The sequence below is a fragment of the Taurulus bubalis genome (genome assembly GCF_910589615.1).
Source record: "Taurulus bubalis genome assembly, chromosome: 17".
NCBI classification, from domain to species: domain Eukaryota; kingdom Metazoa; phylum Chordata; class Actinopteri; order Perciformes; family Cottidae; genus Taurulus; species Taurulus bubalis.
This window is the reverse complement of record NC_136605.1, coordinates 5,294,574-5,319,755: the sequence shown is the minus strand read 5'-3', so window position 1 is coordinate 5,319,755 and position 25,182 is coordinate 5,294,574. Positions and strand designations below refer to the sequence as shown.

Sequence of the window (25,182 nt, the reverse complement as noted above, 5' to 3'; positions counted from 1 at the left end):
TTTAATCAAATGTGTGGTTGTTGCAGGTCTTAATATTTTCAATCAAGCAAAACATCTTTAAAGCTGCAGTTTATTAATCAAACGGACCTCAAATTTCAAATACAAGCTTTGAAATCCATTGAAAACAAAAAAGGTTGAAGGTCGTGGGATGGTTGAAAGATCTGGAAAAGCGTGGAAGCAAACCTTAATTTAGCCAACGATATGGGACCATGTTTTTGTTTTTGTTTGCTTCTGTAAACCTTGATCTCTCTCTATGTAAATCCTGCTGTCTGTACTTCACTTATTTTAATGTGTTCCTATCATGTTCTATATGGCCTATACTGTATTATATTTAAGGTTCAATAAAAAAAAAACAGAAGACATAGGCTATACTCAAATTTCTATTAGAATAATGTATTGGTTTTGTTTTTGCATGGCTGTTACAATTTGTGTTGGCTTACAAAATGTATTGAGCTCTTATGTGACATGGACTCCACATAAGAAGGAGTGCTGGAATGTTGACATTGCAATAAGGAAACCCACGACTGCTTCATTGTGGTTCATAGCAGAAACCACTCAGACAAATAGGACCGAAAAAGTCTTTGTCACACCGTTTATTTCTCTTCGTTTTACAACTGTGACACTTAATTCCTCGATCACAAGAGCGACGAATAGCATTGTTTGTTATGTTGGTCTCAAAGCCCCAGATCTGCAGGGACAGCGGAGGTAGAGGTCCGTTTCTTCCCTCTGTGCCTTTGAGCAAGGCTCTCGACGCCTTCAACTCCTCCTCTTTGCAAAGAGTCCCCTGTGCGTCAACTGAAATATGAAATATGATCCTTATCAGCCGTCTCACGAGAGTCTGGCGTCAGATGACGTCATTGAAACGATTACAATCGAAACGTAAAATCTCAGCACATCCAGGGTTCACAAGTCTGAACAGAATGCGTTTAATGCAATTTAAGTTAATTAAAGAAAACTGAATTAAATTAAAAAAGTGTATTTATTTTTTTGTATAAGAAAGTGTTAAATATGGTCATTAACATTTAAACTCTCCTCAGAAGTCATCAGGAAATAGGGCTGGTTCAAAGCAAAAGTGCAATCACAAAGAACCACAGTGGAAAATAAATACAAAACATTAGAAAACTAGAAACCAAAAAAGTGAAACTCCGTTCACCCTCATTGTTCTCTTATCTGGAGACGTGTGCATGTGCGCATCCAGTCCATCAAAAATCTGACTCAGGAATGCTGCCCTTCCAGTCGGGGCTGCTCTCCTCACTCGAACACAGCGAAGAGACCCACCCCGTTCACCGGGTACACGGCGAGTTCATAGTTACCATTCCCTTTTCTTTAACACAGGTTATGATTGGCGCCCAGCTGCGTTGGAACACATTTCTCCACCGATGCAGACGGATGACATCCAGCAGCACCGTGCACTCAAATCGTTTCTTCAAGCATCCATGTTCCTGTCGAGGCGAGCGTTCTCCTTCATAAAGTGCTTTTGCATCCTCTTACTATAACAATAAACGTCACATTTCTCCCTCTTTGGTGTCCAAAAAGGAGAAAGATGGACCAACTCGGAGAAGATTTGCTTCTTATAAAAAAAAAAAAAAGAAAAACGACGATGAAAAATAAAAAGACCTTTCTTCGAGGAGAGTCCCCAGCTGCTCATATAACTCGAGGTGCTACTTTGTGTACCGGCCCAGACTGGACGTGGCCCTCAGCGGTTTCTTCTGGCTTTTGGGGAACTGCCGCAAAACAAAGTCAAAGTTCGACACCGTGGACATGGCGTAGAAGACGTTGGCTTTGTCGGGTATGAGCAGCTCTGGAAAACACAGAAGAGAAATTGTCAAAAGGGACGCTTTCCATTTTTATTTTTACGATTCTTTTGACAGTGGCGTGGTTCTGTCTCACTGACCTCGTTCCTGAGAGATGACCTGGGTCAGGGTGAAGTCCTGCCAGGTCATGTGCTCAAGGTGATGCTTGTCCAGAGCCCGTTGGATCACCTGGGCAGTTTTATCCTGGCTGGTCAACTGTGAGAGACAAAGAATAATAAAGAGAGTTATTAAAGGCACGTTGGAGCTTTGCCGTGCAGAATGACGCATGTGCAGAGTTTGATGGCGGTTTTATCTGATGGGGTGTGTGTGTGTGTGTGGGGGTGTCTCTTAAATCTCAGTTTAACACGTGCAATGAACAGGCATGATTTGTGACATCACAACTAGTTTGGCAGCCAATCCTAGTCCAGCTTGCAATTTACAAAACGTGATATGGGAAAACATACACACACCATTAAAGTCGCAGTACCTCGCTATAAAAATAAACTGTACAGAACAATATTTTGATAATTCAAAACAAAACCTTTCCCCATTCTCTGGATGAAATTCTTCATTGTGAGGATTTACTGCGTGGGTTTTAGAGTTTTAACTGGACAAAAAAAATGTGGACCTTCAAATCTAACGAGCGAAATGTTAATACTAGTTCACAATTAAATCGATTCATTGAAATAATAGTCATCAGATTAATATATGATGAAAATATATGTCAGTTGCAGCCCTATTGAAAACATTACTTAAGGAAATGTGAAAATTAGAAATACAAATCAACACTAAAGTGGTGAAGATCTTCTATTTGAGATCAGGGCGACTCACCAGGATGCTTTTGTACATGTTGCCGTTGTTGTGGCCCAGATCCACGCTCACCCGGACGATGCAGGAGTCAGCCACCTGGCGGTTATACAAAGGCAGCGAGGTCATGGACACGGAGCGCTTGTGGATGGAGGCCGGCGGGGGTTTCGGGGGAGCGGCGCCGCAGGACGAGGCCGGAGAGCAGAGGTCAGCCCGGCAGGAGGAGGCGGAGGAAGAGGAGGAGGAGGAGGAGCTGGAAGGCGTGGGGGAGTCTGGAGTGGAGGCGGCAGTGGAGCAGGGGGAGGACGAGGAGGAAGAGGAGAAGGCTTCGGACACATTGTTGCAAGAGCTGTGGAAGCACTGAAGAGAAGACGGGGAGAAGGAATATCGATGAGCGCCGCTGGATAACTGGTCAAAATATGTGTGGTGTAGTGGAAGCCTCCTCCAGCTCAGCTCCCACCCAATTGCACCTCCACTTGTTTTAGGGCTCACACCAGTTTCTTTGACTCTATTGTGACTGTGGGAGATTACACAACTTTCAAAAGCCCTTCAGAGCATTTTTACTTCTTTTTAGAAACGCTTCAAGGCTTGTTTGACCACACCGAGAATAAAAATAAAAGCAAAAGGGTAAATAGTGGAGGTGCCCAGACGGCGGGTGCATAAGAGTGTCGACAGAAAACAAAGAGGCGTGCGGACGCATGCTCAGCGGTTTACCTGCAGTCGGATGGAGCAGGCCGCGTTGGCCGAGCACGGATCCTCCATCTCGGAGCCGCTGGACCCCGAGGACGAGACGCTGATCAGGTCGGCGGGGACCTTTTTAGAGCCGTCGCTCACCGTCAGGAGACTGGAGGACAGAAGGTTCAATTCATGCAAAACTCATTTTCATGACGACGATAAAGCGGTTTTATAAGTGATCATATCACATAACAGACTCTGTTCTTATGTATGGACAACGCACACATCAATTCATACTCAAAACAATTGATTCCTTTCATGTTGGGGCAGTGACTGGATGTGGCTTGTGTGTGCATAGGGAAATGTGCGTGCACGTTTGAACACTCAAATGCACCGTACTCACGAGGAGAGCTTCTTGGAGAGTGTGCGGTGGCTCCAGGGAGTTGGCGAACACACGTCCAACGGAGGCTCCAGCTGCCTGGACAGCTCGTAGCTGCAAGACAACATGAAATGAGAATCTACAGAGCACAACGCTGCGAGAGTTCTGGATACAGGTTGAACCCCTGAATAGTCTCCTCCACGGACCAGTTGTGTTATCTTCTCAAAACATTAGTTGTGGCTGACTAAGTTGTTGTAATCTTTTCTTTTAAATAGTCACAAATCAGGTTAATTAAAGAGACAGCGCACAGGATGCCTTTCTGTATTTTGTATTCCTGCGATGTTCTGTAGGTAGCAGACGACTTCTTGTCACATGTTTAGCCTTTTATGCATTGACAGATTTTATGAACCACGAACAACATGAGCTGCATCACTACCGGAGTTCGGTTATATTAGTTTGTATCGAATTATTACATTATAAATGTCAAACGAGTGGCTCCCTCAATAAACCCACGTCTCAACTGATAACAAGCACTGATTAGCTGACCGGGACTCATGACGGGACATTGTGATTAATGCGCACAGCGCCTTACAACTACGTTATCAAAGCAACACACCTCTATTTGTCTGAATACGGAGGAATTTATACCACGCATCCTTCAGATTCTTTATGGAAACCTTTATTGGGTTTCTGCCGGCTTCGCTCTGCCTGGGACCTGATCATGTGTAAGGGCGAATAAAACGGCTCACCTCTCCTGGTCGGTGAGCAGCTTGTGTCGCCGCAGCCAGGCAGCGATCCTGGGGTGATGGGGCATGTTGTACTGGGAGCAGGACGCCTGCAGCGCACGGATCTGGGACAGAACCTCAAACTCCTGCAGAGAGTAAACAGAGTGTTAGAGATGTGCAACGCTGTAGTAAAATGTGTCCATTTCCAGAAAGGTCTTGAGCTTTCAGCAAGTCATTTACAAGAGAAAATGCACTTTGACTATGCAAATATACTGTACAATGTTACATGGACACGTTTGTACTTTTGACTACTGTGGAAAAAGAGAATATATAAAAAGGGGAATACATAAAAGATGACACAAAGAGGAACGAACCACTTACCCTCCTCCTCTTCTCAAAGTTTATGAGGCCATCCTGTTGAAAGAGACATATTGATTTATGAATGATTAATTGGATCAGAAAATGAACAAAAACACTAACGTAGCCTAACGTCCCCCCCAATTTAGTATTTATAGGCAGCAATTCAATGAGTAATAAATGGTTTATAACACATTGCTATGTTGTTTTAAGCGAACATAAGAACCTCTTTTAAATATTTATTCATGCCGTTTACAACCCACATAAATCGTCGATAACTGGTTAACGCCGTTTTATCTCCCAACAATTATTCTGCCATGGAAATATTATTTGAAAACAGCTTTTAATATTTGTAGCAACAACAAAAACTTAAGTAGAAACCGAAGTAACTGGACTCTGCGTTTGTAATTTATTTATTTTCGTGGAGACAAACCAGACAGCTTAAGCAAAAAAGCTGTATCAAGCTAGCTGGTGATATAGCCACTGTTAGCCTTAGCTAAAGCTAACGCTAAATGTCCTCATTGCTTTTGTTCTCTAGCTCTATAAATGATAATTCTACATTAACTAAAACGGTAACTAAACAATGATGGATATTAAAAATGTAAAAAACTATAACTAAACTCCCGCTAAAAGTAGCTAACGTTAGCTAAGCAGAACTCAGTAGCTGTCACTCCGCTTTTGGCTCGAGCGGAAGTAATTTGGTGTGGTAACGCTACCTCAAGATAACATTTAAATGGATAAAAAAATGAAATAAATTCATAATTTTGGTCTCAATATATATATTAATTATAGACTAGCAGTTAGACACCGAGCAAAACGGGAGTTTAAATACTGCTTACGAATGCTTAAAAAAGGGGATTAAAGTAAAGTTGATGACATATCGAGCGGTGCAGTATATGCCTAACCATTATCACGGTCGAGCAGATGAACTCGGGTTCCTCGGGTTACGTCATGTACCTCCTCTGTGTCCATCAGAGCAGTGTCCAGCATGGTGAGGACGGTCAGATAGGTGCCCAGGTAAGGAACCGATCCACTGGAGGTGCTCTGCAGAGAGACATGTAAGCACACTCTGTCCATTAGGGTTACAGCAGAAGTTTCCCGTGTCACTGTGTCTGGTTATTTGTGTCTTTTGAATGCAGTCATTATAGATTCCTTCGCCCGCCCTCCCACACTAAATGCGTTGAGTTCGAACTACATTCAAGTCCCAGTCGGCTCACGTTACGAGGCAGGAGAATGTTGCGTATGACTCATAAAAGATCCCGCTGTAGTCTATTATTACTGTCCTATAATCCTGGTGATCCGGGACCATCTGAAACTTGTTCAACACAGAGCGAGGGCTAAAGATAGGTCTGGGTATCTGCCATGCCAGACACTCCGCCCACACTGAGTGAAATCGTGCTCTCTTGTGGCTTTCAGAGTTGTACGATATGGAAAATTTATTTTTTTAAGCTAAACCCTGCCTTAGGTTACAAAATAAGTTATCAAATTGTAAAACACTCATTCGAAATGTGGCAGAAGAGGAAGGTTGCTTCTGATCAACTTCTCACACGTTTCTCATCCTGAGGTATGGCTTACCATCTGTCTTGGGATCAGACATCGCTTGGATATCTTTGGAGAAATTTTATCCGCGGTCGCTTGTCCTCCGTCCTGTAGAAGTAGGTCAGACAGAGCTATATTTAGTTATAGTCTATATTAAAATAAAAAAGGTATATAAACATTCAATTACATGCATGCACACAAGCACGTATAAGGGGGCCTGAAATGAAGTTTGTTGTTAAACTGTAAACTGGCTGATGAAGCAAGTTCTTCAATACAACAACATATGACTTATTACACATTAACTTGGACGTCCTGTTTAATCATTATCTTGTGGAAGGGAGGGAGGCCACAACCAAGCATTCCCTCTTGAGTTACAGTGAGTAATCTGTCAAAAACAGTAATTAAGCTTTAAGCAAATGCATGATTGACTGCTCACAGATTAAAAAGCCTTCCTAATAAAAGACGCTGACCTGAAAACAACCACATTGAAAAGATAAAAGGAGGAAGGCAAGTTAACAAAAGTGGGGCGTATAAAAGTATCCCTTTGAATATTTTTGTGACTCAGTAAATGCTAGTGAAGGTTGCTCTGCTGTTGTGTGCAGAGAACACAGGTCTATCTAATGTATGATCTATTGACTTTAGAGCCCTTTCATTGTAACTAGACACAAGTGGCCTCTGACGCAGTCGCCTAAAGGAGGCTCCATAAAAGAAAAAGAGGGAACACGGTGTGCTTCAGGCCTCTAGTTTCCTATTAACGCTCTGTTAAACATTTCAGTAAATATTAAACTCAAAAATGAATGAGAAAAGAAAAAAAATCCATGCGCTTCGGCGGAGACATTTATTTCCAAACATGTTTTCAATATGGGAAACATTCTTCGGTACGTGTTATGTGTACAGTGCAAATCCTGTTATGTTTATGGTCACAAAAATCGATATACGATAAAAGTATTCTCTTATCTGTTTCACCTCAGAAAAATGAAATTACTAAATCGAAAGTTGTTTTCAGTAACATTTACACACTATTTACCAGTACTTTTTTGTAGTTGCCAGTTGCTTTTTTATAGCTGGCTAGCATTGGCTTGCAACTAGCATGCATGTAGCAGTCGTGGATGAACTGCCTTATACAAGTAGGTTAGCTAGCTTAGTAGCATAACTTAAAAAGAGACTCTTAGACAATTACTTTGTGAAGCCTCCTATCATAATCAAACAACGCTATAGCTAAAAAAAAAATCTAACTAAGTATCATAGCATAACTAAGAGCAATGGACTCAAGGAATATGATAAACAAATAAAACTGTTACATTATTATTTTGTGGAATACAAATTATATTTTAAGAATAATTGGTAATATTTACAGGCCATTTTCCTAAATCATAAACTCTGGATTTTGTCCATTGCGTTTACATGGACTTGAATAACCAGTGTTAACCAGTCACTGTTAACACTGGAGTAAACCTGGCTTTGTGTGTCGCATGCGGTTTCCTTCTCACCTGCACCAGGAGCTCTCTGTTGGTCAGAACACAGTTCTCGTCGGGAAAGGTTTCCCAGAGGTTATCAAACGTGGTCATGCTCTCCCTACAACAACAGAAACATTATGTAGTAAATATGCAGCAACTTAGCACAAAAACAGGTACTTTCACAATCGACTATTATACAACTGAACTTGGTCCCTGACCAGATGTTTACACCATAAAGAGCTCAACATGAAGTTATGTTACCCGTGACATTATAATGGCTTACTGCATTGCCCATTAACCGGCTTACTGTCGCACGAGGACATTTGCTGACTTGCACCGTCAGTGACATTGAATTGCACTTGATGAGGGTTCAATGTCCTCATTTAAAAAAAACGATCATTCTGGAGAACAGAATACCCTACCTGCTGACAACAGCCCAGGTCTTCCTCAGCCTGTAAACTGCGTTCGACTGAAGGCCCGACAGGATCGCCTTGAGAGAGGAGAAGTTCTTTAGCCGACGACAATCCTGCAGAGGAAACAACTTGCAGTCAGTGCATCCACTTCAAATCATATCGCAATGGTACCCATGCTTTGTGTTGATCGTCATTCTCCTTTTATAAAGGTTTTCGACTGACCTGGGCTACTCGGATCCACTTCTCTATGATGCGGGCCCTTTGAGCGGGTGTGGTGGGAGGCCTTTGGGAGGGAGTGGGGCTGGAGGTGGCGTCTGCCGGCTGGCAGAGCAGCGACATGATGACCTGGCTGGTGATGGCGTTGAACTGCGTAACGGTGGCTCGAATGGTTGGCGACATGTTTTCCTTCTTGTCTCTTTGCGACCACACACAGCCCAGACACTGGTATGGCATCACTTTGACGAACAGAGCCTGAAACGCCGTGAAAACCCAGTTAGCTGCCTTAAACCATCAATGTTAAACAATAGAAATGTGGGGAACGTTCCAAAACACGTTCTCTCACGTACGGAGTCCGTTCGGGTGAGCTGTTCGCTAATGGCTTCGGCGGAGAAATCCATGATGCCACCTGGATCCGGGGAGTGTTCCAGTCCTGAATCCTCATCACCAGAAACCTCATCAACATTTGTCTCGGCTTCTGCTGAAGGAACACCGCAGATCAAGAAAATGGTGAGCCTGGCTTTTTGCAGGACGATTGTGGCATAATGGCCTGATTATTTTGGGTCATGTCACGTGGTGGAGGGTCACCTTCTCCCTGGAACCTCTTGAGCAGGGCCTCAGCTTGCCCAGCCAGCGAGCTGAAGTTGGGCTGACTGCGCATATTGTTGTGAACTGCAGAGCTGATCTTCAGGTGATCCAACAACAGCCTGAGTGCCGGGTGCAAAGGAGGATCCCTGAAGTCCTCACTGTACTCATCCAACCATGTCTGGACAAAGGCCAACAGAGGGCTGAGGAGGCAGCGGAAGAGTCATGACAGTTTAACTATTTTACACAACACTTTAAGCCACAGTGACGTATTAAAAATAATAATAACCGGATAAGTGTTCAAGCACACTGTAAACTCAAAAGTCATCCACTTACCTACTGTAGCATTCACTGTCAGAGACAGCATTGTCTCTATTGGGAGAAAAAAAAAAAAAAAAACAGAAAAATTATTATTTACTCCCGTCTTGGAGTCATCCTGAGCCTGATCCCAAACATGCCAACCACAGTCTAAGACCGCTGTTCGCATAATTGTTGTTGTTAAAAGCCTCAAGATAATGAGCACCTGCTATGTGCTTATTACGACATCAAAGCAGGCAAGAGATGGTCGCCTTGTCAGGGAAACAATGTAGAAAAAGATCCTGACGCAACACGGTGTTTTCCCAGAATCCAGCACAACGAAGATGGCTCTCCACCACGTTTAAAACAAAAAGGATCCTGAGCGTTCTGATCGGGGAAGATAACCAGAGAAAGAGGCTAAGCTAGACTAAACTGTTAGCATTTGGTGGCGGCTGTAGGATTAACGGTAACCCAGAAGTAGATTGAAACTGAGGAAGAGTGAATTAAAATGAGGGAGAACTGAAATAAAATGTATTGTTTGATATTTTGGAAAATGCACCTATTTGCTTTCTTGCAGAGGGTTAAACTAGAGGATGGACACTCTGCTGTCTGTATGCTAAATATGGCGCTACCGCCAGCAGCCAGATAGCTTCGCATAAAGAGTGGAAACAAGGGTAAACATTTAGTCAGTAACAATATCAACCTACCAAACCGCAGTATCATAAAGCTAACCAATAATTTTCATTTGATTATGCCTTTAATACTTTGGACAGAGTCAGGCTAGCTGTTTACCCCCATGTTCAGTCTTTGTGCTAAGCTAATTGTAGCTGTACTCAATCTTTTCATCTCATTGAGTGTATTTTGCAAAAAGAGTGACTGTACCTCTGGAACAGCAGCTCAATGAGCTTTGAGGTACCGGTGAAGGTTCTGTACGTGGAGAGGAAGATCCTGCCGTAGTCCTGCTCCTGGATGCCGGGGTCGAGGAGCTGGTTCACCAGGAACTCCAGGGTAGCGGCCTTCAGACGCCGTACCTTGCAGGTTCGGTAATTCACAAAAGTGCGGGACGGACGCTCCTCGCCGGGGTCGGAGGGGACGGGCTCCCGGCGCAGAGTGACCCTATAAACCGCGCCGTCCTCGAACTCCTCACCCCACTCCTGCACTGGGTTCTGGGGATGGCAGAGGCGGGAAATAATGTGTGTCAATGTCCTGCTTGTGTCCTAAAAATATACAGCTACGGGTCAAATAAACAAATACGTGTTATTTATATATATATATATTTTGACTGTCAAAAACAGTCGAGTCAGAGGTTGGGCCATGAGAAAAAAAACAGGCAGGTGAACCAACACAAACAAGTGACATGATATCCCACTAAAACTCACACTAATCCCATGTGAGCCACAATGATTATGCAATATTTGCGCCGGGCTCCTCGTACACATCATCATTCCAGGCCTAGAACGATCGCACAAACAGTTTAGTGTGCAATAATAATAATAATCATCAGATGCTCATTTCCTTGCTACACAGCGATCTGAACATTTCCCAGAATGCTTTAGGTTCATGGGAATGTTTATGGACAAATACAGGACTTTCAAAAGGTTACATCAAATAGAACAGCGAAGCAAAAATACCACGACCGAAGCAAAAGTGTCAGCGGGTTTCTGTGGACATCACTCGTCCCCCAACGACCGGAATCCTGTAATGCTGTTGGTACAGCGCCAAGCGTCGTGATATTGTTCAGAAACACAAGATTCTTTCTTTAGGTTCAACCGCGTTTGATCTCAGCGAGAGCCAATCAATCAGTGCTGGAGCAGCGGCTCCTCCAGAATGCTCAACAGCACTTGACACGGCGCACAAGTGGGAACGGGGTCACCGAGCGCCTCGCTCAGGCCCTCAGATTATGTGAAGTACACCGGCACAACAGCTGTGACGCATCATTTGTGACGACTGAACAACAGCTGCATTATCAGGTCACTGCTGACAGGGCAAGGTAACCGAGCTGAAATTATGTCTCGTTCAAAATTTCTTTCCCTTTTTGTCTTCAAATTAAAGCGGACATACGCCACTCAAGCCGAACAGACAGCCATAGCTGCCATCTTTACCATCAATAAAGAGACCGCCTGACTTTTTGTTTCTAGTATGAGAGAGAAGGTCCAAAAATGCTGGATCCTACATTTCCTACAGTTCAATATCTTCAGACATGTTACTCCTAGAGCCATGCACTTTGGAAGGGGCACAGACAAAATGGTGTAAAACAGATCTAAGTGATTGGAAGGCACAGGTCATACTTTTCATTACTGGCCCCTGGATATGGAAGAAAAAGTGGAAAATGGAAGGTGTTGGGGCCCAAGGCAGTCCTTCAAAGTATGGACGTTTCAATATTCACAGTATTTGATTGATGTGCCAAATTTCAGGGGCTCTTACAGAAACTACATTCAAGATAAGGCAAGTCACGTGTTTGCCATTTTAGCATCTCAAAATGGCTAAAATGGCAATGTGGACTCATACGTAGGAATTTGAATATTTGTGTGGAAAATGTTTTTTTTTTTGTAATAGTTCCAGTGGCAAAACAAATTGGCTCGAAATTCTGGCAAAACATAATAGCAGGAGGCATTGTGGGGTCTCAAACAGCACAAAGATATGGTTTGAACTAAATGTGCAATGTAAAAGAAAAGAAAACATCTGATGTGACTCTGCCAGCCGAAAGACCACGTCTTTCAAACACTTTACTCTCAAAGCATAAACAGAGGTAACCCTGATGACATCATCAGGGCCATTTTCTCACAGCTTTTTTCACAACAAGTAAAGTAAACATGAGTAAAAATCTGTGTGCGTGTGTGGGGGGTCCTTTAAATGCCTCATGGGTTATATAATATCAACAGCAGGAGTCGATAACAGGGCTCACATGACCCCAGTGGTTACCATCCAAATGATTCACAGATCTATACAGACGCCCTGGAGTGAAAGCAAGTAGACATTCAATATCAGTTCCTGAGCTCTTTTCAGAATAGAAAATCCTTTTTGAGCTGCTAGATCTGAATTATTGGACAATATGTGCAAGCAGCCAGCGGTAACACAAAGTAGGAGATGAGAGAATCTGCCAGCCCTCACAGCAATCATGTAAAGTCGGTCATCTTGACAAGAGGACTCACATCCTCGTATGTAAATGATCATTTAAATGACTTGGTGACAGGAGAAAAGTCCAGCTGCTGTGCCCGCCGGTGCCAACCGGCATCACACCAACCCCATTGTCTGCAAGAGGGCGTTTGTTCGCTCCACAGATGTGAAACTGGGCATTGTGTCTGGCACCGGTGGTACCAAGCACTCCCAACCGCCTCGGATCAGAAAAAAAATGATCCATGGAGATGTGATTGTGTGGCCTGCGCAGTGTTAAATATGAATGGGAAAAGATTTGTTTTTGATGCTTCAGTCTCAACTGTAATGGTAATACATGAGAGGAACACACTGACATTAGACATTTTGCAGCTTGACTGCAAACAGCTGATTCCCACACAGAGATTATACAAATAAAATAAAAAAGAAGATATTTAGACAAGAAGAGTAAGATTGAACTAAGTGGGACTTGCAGACCCAGAGATCTCTTGCCATAATGACCCATTAAAGCACCATCTCTTCCTGAGAGAGTAATCCCTGACTATCAGCCCACACTGAGCAACACATCGAGTATTTCTCTTACCATCGTCAGCTCCCATTTCCCCATCTCTCTCTCTACGGAGCGCTGCTTTCCATCTTTACAGGAACAGTTGGACTGAAGAAACAAAAAAAAATCAACTTCCAACTCGCGGAAAAGTTTATGGCTGCATCTTGGTATAATAAAACGAGTTTCTTCAGGGGAAAGGGGGCAACTGTCTTCTTTAGAACTACATCGAGGCGCCTGTATGACTCCCAAAAAGACGGCGTTTTTTGTTGCTGCTGCAAACGTATTCGCTACATTCTTAAGCGTGCATAGAAATGTGTGGCGCTGCTCCCATTGCGACGAGGTCTGAACTGTTCCGACTTGTTTCCTCTGCTTCCCGCTGCAAGGCTTCTCTCCCTCCCCTTCACTGTGGCCGGTGGGCTGAAACTCACGGCTTTATAGTGGGAGGCGGCTCTGAGCTGCGTGTTCCTGCGGGAGGAGTGGGAGGTGTGCTGGGTTTTTTCTTTCTTGAAAATGAACACAGGTTTTTGTTCAGCGAGATAATCTTCACCAATGAACACAACAATTTACATTCAAAATAAACATGTTTTAAGCATAAATGTATTTCTCCAGAAGTAAAAAGCTAACGTTGAGGATATATACGCTAACGCTAGCGCTAGCGTTTTTTGTAGTGTCAGTTAGCAACTTGCTAACAACCGCCATTAAAAAATGTAAAATAAAAAAGGCTTGAGAGTTATTTACTTAACGTTTTTCCCCAGGCATCTAAACAATAAAAACATTTAAAAAGAAACAACAACTGTTGACCTTGAGACGAGGGAACCAGAAGTGCAAAAACGCTGACTCGTTTCACGGTTTGTCGTCTCAGGTTTCAAAGCTAAAGGGTGGGGAATATCTTGTTCTCTTTTACTGAGAGTTAGGTGAGAAGATAGATACCACCCTCATGTTGTATGGTACAAAACAAATACAGCTAGCAGCAGCCATTTAGCTTAGCTGAGCATAAACACTGGAAACAGCTAGCCCAGTTCAGAGGTAGGCTACGTTCTAACCATCAATTTCTCAAAAACAAATTGAACCGGCGATGTTTTGGAAACCCATGAGGTCTTTTAAAAACACTTTAAATTGCTCTGGATATATTTATTACAATATTCTGTCTGCTGCCCGATAAAAATAGGTTTAAATCTAGAGCCTTGTTGTCATAAAGAGGCTGACAGACAATCAGCAGATATTATCTTCTTTCTTTTTTTACCAAGCTAAGCTATTTCGCTGCTCGCTGTACCTTCTTATTAAGCAGATATTGTCACAGCGATGCTAGCCGATGCAAAGCAGTTACATTTTGCTCCAACTTAGTCAAGTGCAACATTAAATTTTGCCTAAATGCATCAATCAAGCTAATGCTATAAAGTCAAGCTGAAATGAAAATTGCCTCTTTAACCCATTTAGATCACACTGCTGGTTATATTGGACACCAATACATGTAAAAAGAAATACAAAGAGAGCAATTTCTGCTATTTATTTATTTACAAAAATTCCAATCATCTTACGTGAGCCAGTACAGACAAATTCCAACCAATAACATCAGAACAACCATCAATAAATCTAAGACGTTTAACGATAAGGGAGGTGTGTGTGTGTGTGTGTGTGTGTGTGTGTGTGTGTGTGTGTGTGTGTGTGTGTGTGTGCGTGCGTGCGTGCGTGCGGAGCCACAGTCCTTCACAGCACCTTCGTGTCACGCTATATTCTAAAAACGCCCACTTTTTTCAAATCAAATGCAAAGGATGTGATTTAAATGCCTTTTGTAACTGTACACCGCTCAAATATTCAGTTTCATTATGTGACAGTACAGAAACTGTAGACGCTCCCACGTCCACTAACTGGGACTATATGCAAATATCATTACAGATACTTCTGTACTCTAACTTTTGTAAGTGTAAATGGGGTATATTTCATACTGAGCATTGCCTCTTTTACTTTAGTAAATTATCTGAATACTTCCTCCACCGCTGTACTTGACACTGTTTTAGGTGAAGGCATCAGCTAAAAGTGTAAATGTTCTGCTCTCCAGTGGGTCGGTTGCAATGCGTCTTGAGACACAAGAACACAAGCACGGACAAATGAATGAAAGTTGACAAAACGTTGCCAGGATCATGTGACCGGTCCCTCTCGTGATCTTACATCTAGTTGGAGGAGTTTGAAAGACAGCTAATAAAGACGCTAAACAGTTGCATTATTTCGTTTCTGTCACTACTGCTCAAGGTTTTTGCTTTTCTTGCTTAAAATCTCATTGAATTTATGAGAATCACAATATAATAAGACCAAGGTTGCCTATGAGTCAGGGTAAGTGTGAGCTTGTGTGTGTGTGTGTGTGTGTGTGTGTGAGCTTGTGTGTGTGTGAGCTTGTGTGTGCGTGTGTGTGTGTGTGTGTGTGTGTGTGTGTGTGTGTGCGTGCGTGTGTGCGAGTGTGCGTGTTGGTTTCAGGGAACAACTTCACAGTTGGACCTACATGATGCTGGCTTTTCCAAGAAAGTGAAAACAAGCTTATAGCTTTTCTGTGAAAGACGGCTGCTCCTTCCTGAGCGTGGCCTTTTGCTAACGCTACTTTACTACTACTGAATGCTAATAGAGTCCTCGTCTCACCCAGGGAGTTGTGCGACCGTCTAATGTTAGTGATGTTTTGTATACTCCTGCGCCGCAAGTCTCATGGGGTCACAGATACATCTTTTGTATCCACAATAGCGCTGAGATGACTGGCACAAGTGACGTTCGTGTTTCCTTCTTGATACAGATTGAGTTTCCGCTATCCGACCAGAACAGTGAACCCTCTGACGTGAACCCTCTGACGCCAATAGGTGTGGTTCATCCCCCCTAGCCTTTCAATGTTGACAGCGTTGGTGTCATATATTCATTATCCTCTGACACCGAGACCTGCTATTAGCATGTCATCTCTGTGAAGAGGATATATCAAATATATTGTAAGTTCAATTGCAGGTCATGTTAGCAGACCTAGCTTATTTTGTTTCTGGTGTTATGAAGCCTTTTCTGCTGAAAGAAGAGTTGATCCGATTTTTTTGAAGGAGAACTTTGGGCATCACAGCCCCGCTAGCGTCTCTGTGATGCTGTCCTTAAGCACAGCTTATGTTTAACATGCTAGCATACTAACATCAGCTAATTAGCACTGAACCCAAAGTGCCACTGCAGGGCTGATAGGAATTCCATTTGTTTTGAGGTGTTTGGACAGAAACCAACGTGTTGGATAAAATGAACATTTTCAATTCATGGCAATTAATCCTCAGGGGAACAGGAATGGCCCCAAACTGCATGGCAATCCATCCAATAGCTCTGAATAGCTAAAGAATAAGACAAAAAAACATTGTGGGAGAATCTGAGGAATCTCAGGGGGTCACCAGGGTCAGTAGGATTCACCCTCCGACGACCATGAATGTAAGCATTTCATCCAATAGGGTAATTGAGATATTTCAGTGGTTGACCACTCAACTCCCAAAAGCCACGCGGCTAGCATAGCTTAAAAAGGTATGCTACATACGATACAATCTGCAGGCGTTTCACTACATGACACGATCCAACCTCAGCATGCCGTATCAAGAGCTCTTCAACTGGACATTGCCGTTGATTACAATCTCCGCTTTTTGATGATCGCGATTATTGGGTTTGTAATTACTCGGAAGAAGTGTTGGCCAATGAGCTCTCATCAGAAAGGAATACAAACTGGAAAATCTCACACAATTCACAGACTTTGGTTTCTGGGTCTAGGAATTCAAAGACTTCCACTCAAGGCTGACGCAGGTGGTTACAGCAGTGGTAAGGAATGTAGACAGACTGTTTTCTTTTTTATCAACACATTGCAAGAGACAGGTACCTTTTGAAACGCTGAGCGTTCATGGGCCTTCAGGGCAAAGCAAAAAGTTAAAAGTATGTTCTCCGATCGCGCGTTCATCCCTACAGCGCAATTGGATTCGGCGAAAGGAAAATGGAACAATGCATTCCGAGTAGTCGCAATCACAATGTAACACAAGGTAATTCTCGAAAGCTAAAAAAAAAGGAAAAAATGTATTACAAAGTGGAAGTGGTGGTCATGAGGTTAGAGAAGCGAGCTTGAAACCAGGAGGTTGTCAGGTTCATTCCCTGAAAAGGCTGGATAGGTGTGGTGGGTTTCTTCCACTGAGGTGCCCTTGAGCTAAGCCAGTGGTTCTCAAACTGTGGGGTGCGACCCTCTAGTGGGGTGCGGAGGTATTAGAGGTGGGGTGCGGGGGGAGATGCAGATTCATAAATAATAATGAATCTTTTAAACAACTAACTTCTCGCCTGAAAATATCCGACAATTACATTTTGTGACTCAACAACAGTAGTATTCAGATAATGTCAACTTTCAGTTGTGTGTCTTCTCATCTGCCATTGTTCCCCGTTTGTTGGTGCGAAATGCATTCTGGGATATTGGCTGTCGGTGGCCCAATCCCAATCTCCACTCTTAAGCACTCATGGGTTTTGGCGCTCCCGCTAAGTCCTTGAGGGTTTAGGGGTGTCCCATTGTCACATCGTAGAGTGCTTAAGGGCTCTCTGACAGACATTTTGAGCCCTTCATGAACCCTTTTCGTAAGTCATCATTAGATGCCGACTTTGCCTAAGGAAATTACCCACAGTTCATAGCAATGTGACGTTAAACATGCAGTTCCCAATGGAAGAATGGAGATGTAAAAAAAAGGTAAACTAAGAGGCACGTGGGCCCGATAAAATACCTTTACACTACAACATTGCAGATTAAAGATGGAACATAAAAACACATGAAATCAGAGGAATGCAAGCAGAAATTATATTCATAATATTTACTTAAATCAGTAAATAAAAAGTATATATTGTTTATTAAATAAATAAACAATTGTACACAATATGTTTGTATGTAGTCACTTGATATGTTGCAGCAAAGTGCTGTGCCATTCATATTCACACCATCAAGCCCTCGCAGCCTCTCAGACTCAACCACTTAGCAGGTGACATCAGTAAGTCCCTGAGGGTTCAGGGTTTGAGGGATCAGGGTTTGAGGGTTTAGGGGGCACATTGGGATTGGGCCGTTTGATATTCTCTCACTAGTGTTGAACTGCAGCTTCAGACCTCATTCTTTTATTTTACTTCAGTTACAGAAGCTTTGATGAAAGAGTTCAACTGGACGAGCTCTTGAGTCTGAGTCATGTTTCTGATTATCATCTTTTTAATCAACTACTTTGTTACATTACAATAAAACGCTATCAAGTCAACACGAGTTGTGTGGTGTTTCATAAACTGTTGTCTGCATATTTTTATGATCAGATTAAAATCTGCATATAAACCATAACAACATAAAGGGATATGAGACACACATATATGACACACATCGCTAGAGCACCACAGCAAAGAGAGTTTAGTAGCTTTGTACTGTGAAAAATAAGTTTGTTCTACTTTCATACTCCTTCGTTCCAACCTCATTAATAAAGTAATACTATGAACCATGTCGTTTATGTTGTTTATAAAGTAATACTATGAACATGTTGTTAATAAAGTAATACTATGAACCATGTCGTTTATGTTGTTTATAAAGTAATACTATGAACATGTTGTTTATGCTGTTTATAAAGTAATACTATGAACATGTTGTTTATGCTGTTTATAAAGTAATACTATGAACATGTTGTTTATGCTGTTTATAAAGTAATACTATGAACCAGGTTGTTTATGCTGTTTATAAAGTAATACTATGAACCATGTTGTTTATAAAGTAATACTATGATCATGTTGTTAATAAAGTAATACTATGAACATGTTGTTTATGTTGTTAATAAAGTAATACTATGAACCATGTTGTTTATGTTGTTAATAAAGTAATACTATGAACAGGTTGTTTATGTTGTTAATAAAGTAATACTATGAACCATGTAGTTTATGTTGTTTATAAAGTAATACTATGAACCAGGTTGTTGAAATCGTCTGCATGAAGCAACACCGTAAGAACACAGACAAAGTATTTTAAGATGATCTTTATTGTGGTCTGAGATGGACTACAACATTGTAGTTTCAACGCTGCCGACAGACCGACGTCACTAACATGCGTCAGCCGTCGCGTCATAACTACGTCACTTAGTGAAAGTGGAGTCGGATTTGCTAAACTCCGCGGTTGTCTTTTCCTAACTCCTCATGAATTCTCCTTCCCATCTAGTTAGACGTTAGGAGGTCATTTGTTGACTAGAGAAGTCGGACAGTTGTCAGCTGCCTTCAAAGTAAACACAGGAAGTCACAGAAAAAATGACTTCCTGTTAGTTCCGATCTTTAGGCTACTTGTACTTTCACGTTTCGGATTTATTCATATGTGTTTATAAATATTTATTTATGTAGAAATGTGCTTCTAGCTGCATCCTTTGTTCTTTTTATGTCTGCCTGTGAAATACATTACTAGTGGTTTTGATATGTATTGTATAAATAAGATGTTGTATTATAAACCACACAAGATGATATCTATTGTTTTTAGATTAAACATGAGACTAATAGTCAACAATCGAGCGTTAAGTATTACAACTACACATAAAATAAGGATTTTCTACAACACGTGGCTAGTGTCTCGCTCGCCGTTAGGTGAGTAACTGGTTAGCTGAGCTATCTTTACTTCGGTCTTTGGAAAGTACTGAAACTGTTGCCTTGAGTTGGTAGCCTCAGATTGTTGTGCAAGTCATTGAACAATATCCCACTCAATACACGGCCACTTCCCAAATAAATAAATAAATTGATACTTTGAGGGAAATTATTTTATTGATTATGGTAGTTTTTGTAACCTATATGCTCGCGGGCTAAGCTAGTCTGGTCTGCACTTGGTCATACTCCTTCTTTCATTTCTATCCCAACGTTAGACGTTAGGAGGTAACAGACTCGCAAGCGAGACACTCAGCGACAGTCTTTTGTTCATAGCAACGCTGGAGACTGCGAGACTTGACCAGTCAGAGTAGAGCATTCAACAAAGCTCTAATACAATTTATAATTTAATAAACAAACATAAAAACACATTGCCAAATCATTAAAAAATGTGTTTATTCTGGACTGGTTTCTCATTTGCGTAAGTCATTTCGTCTCAATTCATCGGTGTGGACGCTTTATGGAAGCTCAGTGTTACTTGTTGCTCCAAAGTTCATTGTGCAGCGGGATGTAACTTGGCTTAACAGCAGGGTTCGTACCATGGAAAACCTGGAAAAGTCATGGAATTTTAGGCCTGGAAATGTCCTTGAAAGAAATACAATCTCAAAAGTCTTGGAAAAGTCATGTAAATGTGTTATATTCATGTGTTCATGTCGTTCATTTACGCTGAGTTTTAAATAATTAATATGCTTTTAAAAGAAAGACGCTCAAAATATAAGCAGGCATACATACAGGCATCTATATAAATGTTTATTCTTTTAATCAAACTATTATCTCATTCATTTGTGTCATTTAAGGTTTACTGTATGCTTTGTATTCTCATTGTTAGTTTAAATACTACATTTTCTCACTTTTTCATGTTTACACTGAGATTTCACAAAATGTTTGGTCATTGAAATTTGTTTTAAAGTCATGGAAATCCATTGGTCAGAATGTGTATGAACCCTGTTAAGATTTCAGTGAGCTATAGGCTCAATCCCCAGTGTGCTACCTCCCCCTTTCTTCCTTTCCCATTACTATTCTCACGCATTTAAAACCATGTACAATGTTCTAATTGTATTGTCTTTTTTATTTTCACACAGGGACTGCATTCGGCATTCTTGAAAAGACATACTTCCCTTTGTCGAAAAAGGGACACTTTTATATAAACTTACTGGGCGAAATCCTGATGCGTCTGCTTCAGGCCGTCACTGTTCCTCTGGTGGTGACCAGTGTGGTTAGAGGTAAACCAGAGGGCCTGTCACAATTCAACCCTGCTGTCTGGCAATGCTTTTGATTTACATACACATACACATGCATATCATTATTTTGTTATCTTTAATTTTTTGAATGTAGGAGTAGCTGACCTGAGTGAGCACGCCTCCAAGAGAATCGCTGTGCGTGCGCTGGTGTTCTCTGTCTTGACGACGATTATCGCTGTGCTGATAGGTAAGAGAAATGTGACTCCAATAAAGTAGGTTTTGGTTATACTTTTCGTTTATTATGTGCCCATTTCGGCATACAATCACACAGCTATTGAAACGATGTAACGTGAAGCAACTTTTTATTGTTTGAAGATCCTCTCCTGTTTTATTTAAGTGTTTAAATGTCATCAACTGTCACAGTCATTTTCCCATTTTGTGTTATTTCTCATGTTGTATGTGTATGAATTAGTCTTAAAAAGCCATACTTAGTTTAGTTTTGGTCTAAAACCTAAAGAGAAAGAAAACTGTCTCACTATGGTACTTGTGTACTGTTTAGAAATCCCTTCAAATGAGACCTCTCTTTAGACCAATAAAGCCACTTCCGCCGCTCACTTGCAGGATTATTGTTGGTCATGGTGTTCCAGTCTGGAGAGGCTTACTCTGTCATCGGAGATGAGGTGGAGAAGGCGGTATCGGGGGAAAGGTTATCCATCCTCGAAAAACCTTGATGGATCTCGTGAGGTGAGAATATGCTATGACATCAGAGTTTAAGCTGAATTCAGTGTGTCAACTTTTGCAAGCTGCGTCCCTGTTTCACTCTTCTTTATTCTTTAAAGGAACACGATTCACATAATCTGATGCAGGCATGCTTCCAACAGGTATGGATGGGTTTCATGCTTTCCATATGAGGGAGACAATGTCATATTTACAGTACTTGAACACACTCTCTTTCTTTTCTTAGTTCAAGACTACGAGGGTGGAGTTTCTAGACCCGGCAAAGGTATAATCTTTTCCTGTCCTCACTATCAATATTCTGTCTTGGAAGTGCAGTGATAGTTGCCCTCCGACCCCTGTGACCGTCCTGTTTGTTTCAGAAAGTCACTGATGTGCAACTGGTGGGTCAATATGTCACCGGAGACAACACGCTGGGCCTGATTGTGGTTTCCTTTGTTGTGGGACTGGTCCTGAGGAGGATGGGAGAAAGAGGGCAAATCTTGTTGAACACTTCAACTTCATCACGAAAAAAGTGTTCGACATGATCCTGAGGTAAAGTGAAACCTCTATGACTTTAAAAACTTTCTTCCGACGAGTGTCTATTAAAACCAAAAGTCTATTTCCCTCTTCTACCGTAGTTAACGTTAAAATAATGTGAGTTAGTGTTTTAGATAATCATTGTATTTCCAACAATATTTATTCCCAATCATATTTGATTTCCCCCCTTTTCCCAGATGAGAGAAACCAGACCTGGTTTTATTTTGAAGGGACTTTTTTTGCACTTGTCCCTCCATGTTTTCAGCAGGGTGTGCCGGTTTGGGTCAAACCATCTTTATATGGGGGAGACGCTGGGTTTTTAGGATAATTAAATTAAACAGCCTACTGAATATAAAATTCACAACTGATGGCGCTGCCTGCATGACAGGAAAAAACTCGGGGGTCGTGACGAGAATTGAGTGCTGCTTAATTTTCTGTAAAGCACAATGTTTTCAGTATTTACCTAATGATGAGGTAATCACAAGACAAGTTAATTTAGTATATATGAATCCTTTTTAATTTGTGGATAAGCTGCTCCTCAAGACAGTGACTTGTTCCATAGTAAAGTGTTTGTCATAGATTCAGTGAGTGTGTATTCCCAGTTAAAGTTAGGTCATTTGAGTCTTTTTGAAACTTTCTTGTTTGTGCATGAAAGCTGTTGAGTCTGTTTTAAAAATGGCTGAAGATTCTGAATAGTTATGTATGTTGTTATACCTCGTGTCCTGAAGATGCACTTTATGGTTTTTAATTAAAATGCAGCTAATTGTCTCTCTCTGGAGAAAACCAGATGTGACGGATTTGTTTTCTTAATTGACCGTTTGCTAAAACCCTCCCCCGATCGGTGATTGTCCAATCATAGCTTAGCATCTTGAAGACTTTAGCATCTCCAGGTCTTTCCTCACTTCATGACATGGTGCTAGAAAGGTCTCCAGTCAGTTTATGGTTCTTTTGAACAGTCGTACGAATGGCTTACTGTGACATCTCTGTCGCAAACTGACTTTTTAAGCCTTTTTGATGGTACCTGCCACGGGCCGATAGACACTTGAAGCGTCCATGTGCCTAATTTACAGCGTTAACGCAGGTCTGTTTGCACCCTTTTTCATTCAGTGCGTCTTTACAAAGAGGTTAAGTTGGTTTAATAAACGGTATTGGAGGCAGCGAGTCTCGACCTGAGTAATTTAAACTCAATACTCAATAAAACAAGCCAAATGAACTCTGTCCTTCAGATTTTCTAGTTGTGAATATACTTTATTTGTATTCTTATTGTCTCTGGGGCTCTACTCACCTTTTTGGTACTGAACTGTGTCTTGAATCTCGTTCCAGTGGAGGATCTGGAGAGGAACGACGGCAGCGCAGAGAGGCCCTACCTGATGCCCGAGAGCCTCCGCAAAGTCCTGAACAAGAAGAACAAGGCCGAGCCGGCTCAGTAGAGCGCCTGTGAGGCGAGACTGAGGGACGGACTGTGGTTTTGTTCAGTGGACAAGAACCAACGCCATCAGGGCCTGCAGGTGACGATCAGTGATGTCATCCATTCGTTTTTTTTACCGCCAAAAACGTTTAATTCCCGCGTGTTCCTTGCAACGGTCTAGTTTTCAATTTAGCGCCTTGTGGAATTAAAAATGTTCATTTTGACAGTAGTTGTAAATTAAAAACAAAAAGAAAATTGTATTTTTATCTTGAGCTATATTTTAAATACTTGTTACATGAAGGTTAGATCAGATGCAATCTGCTAAAGTTGTTTATTTTGTCTTTTATATATATCTTCTATTATATTTGAATAAATATTTAACCTTGTTACCAAAGCCACAGTGGAGGTCTTTCACACCTTCAAATGAAACCATTGTGTTGTCAGCCAGCATATGGAGATGAATATAAACTGGAACCAAAGCAACATGTATATTGTAACAGATGTATAGGGATATACTTTGGTGCTTATTTCATCACTGTTCTGTTTCTGTTTTAAATAAACATAGTTTTTTACGTAATTGTATGAGACTGTCTCTCCTTTTTTAACTTTTGAGCCCCAAATTGAGGTAAACTCTGACCTGACCTTCACTTGAGCACATGGCTCTGCCTCTCACCTTTTTAGTGTGAACATGAATGTGGATTACAGATTTTAAATCAACGTATTGGCCAAAGAGAACGAGGCAGGAATGGCACCTGCCACTGTCCGCCCTGGTGACTGCGTCTGGAGGGTCAGCTCCATTATCCACCAACACAAATGAGAGACTCTTCTTCAGTAACATTACCCACTTTTATTGTTGTTGGTTTTTAATACCAGGAACCAGAATCTCTTTGTGTAGCTTTTAAAAGGTTGATTGTGCAACACGTCTCCCAAAGGTCACAATCATTGACGCGGTAAAGAATTACAGCGTGACTCATCGGCACCGCCGGTGTCCGGGCAGCGTGGCTTCATTTCGTTTTGTCTGCAGCCGAACCGAGCCGTTATTCGCCCGTCGAGCCACAAGAGGTGCGGTTCTTCTGAGCAGGTCTGCGTCAGAGGGTCTGCAGTCAGTGGGCGGAGGGGTGAACACCTGAAGTTGCTGAGTCATGAAAGCAGGAGTGCTGGAGCTCTCGAGAGCGGCCCGGTATGCACTTGATACTCAGCCCTGGAAACCCTGAACAATAGTGTGGAACGGCCTTTGGCGATCGCTCGGTGTGTTTACATTTCACATTGACACGTTTGACACATTGACTCAATTATGTGCGAGCAGTAAAACTTACAGCAGCCATTCGATGCCGAACAACATGGAGGCGGGTAAGCCGAGGATGACAGCTCCCGTCTCCGGGATCTCTGATGCTCCGAGGCTGGAGAGCAAACACAGTCGATTTATGAAGACACAGTTATACAAAAGTACTTTTCAAGTCTTAAATATGCCATATTATGTTTTTTCTTAATTCTAGGACAGGAGAGAGACAATAACTGTGATTTACACGATTTGGATGACCCACCATCACCCTGAATGACGAGCTACGACCCAACTCAAGGAATATTCTCAAATGTATTTAATGAAAAGATGATGCGGTTTGAACCTGAGATAGTACAGAATATGTGTGCCAACACAAAAACAAGTTTAATGATAAACCCAAATGACCAGCTGGTGGCGATGCTAGAGAGGGAACTATTCCCTTTTACACTCAATTAGCTGCATTTTAATTAAAAACCATAAAGTGCAT

The 25,182-nt window shown here is 41.9% G+C and overlaps 1 protein-coding gene across 1 annotated transcript; it reads right to left on the bottom strand.

The window, feature by feature from the left end:
- Positions 1-1,661: 1,661 nt before the first annotated feature.
- On the bottom strand, positions 1,662-12,964 carry LOC306749794 (ral guanine nucleotide dissociation stimulator-like 1; the record flags this gene model as incomplete). The annotated part of the gene is made up of 17 exons (XM_079233123.1): positions 1,662-1,801; positions 1,895-2,009; positions 2,625-2,960; positions 3,315-3,444; positions 3,679-3,768; positions 4,404-4,525; positions 4,761-4,793; positions 5,694-5,780; positions 6,312-6,383; positions 7,766-7,850; positions 8,155-8,258; positions 8,368-8,616; positions 8,712-8,842; positions 8,950-9,149; positions 9,283-9,318; positions 10,126-10,409; positions 12,941-12,964. 17 exons carry the CDS (start codon positions 12,962-12,964, stop codon positions 1,662-1,664), a joined length of 2,238 nt encoding a protein of 745 aa, XP_079089249.1.
- Positions 12,965-25,182: the final 12,218 nt, after the last annotated feature.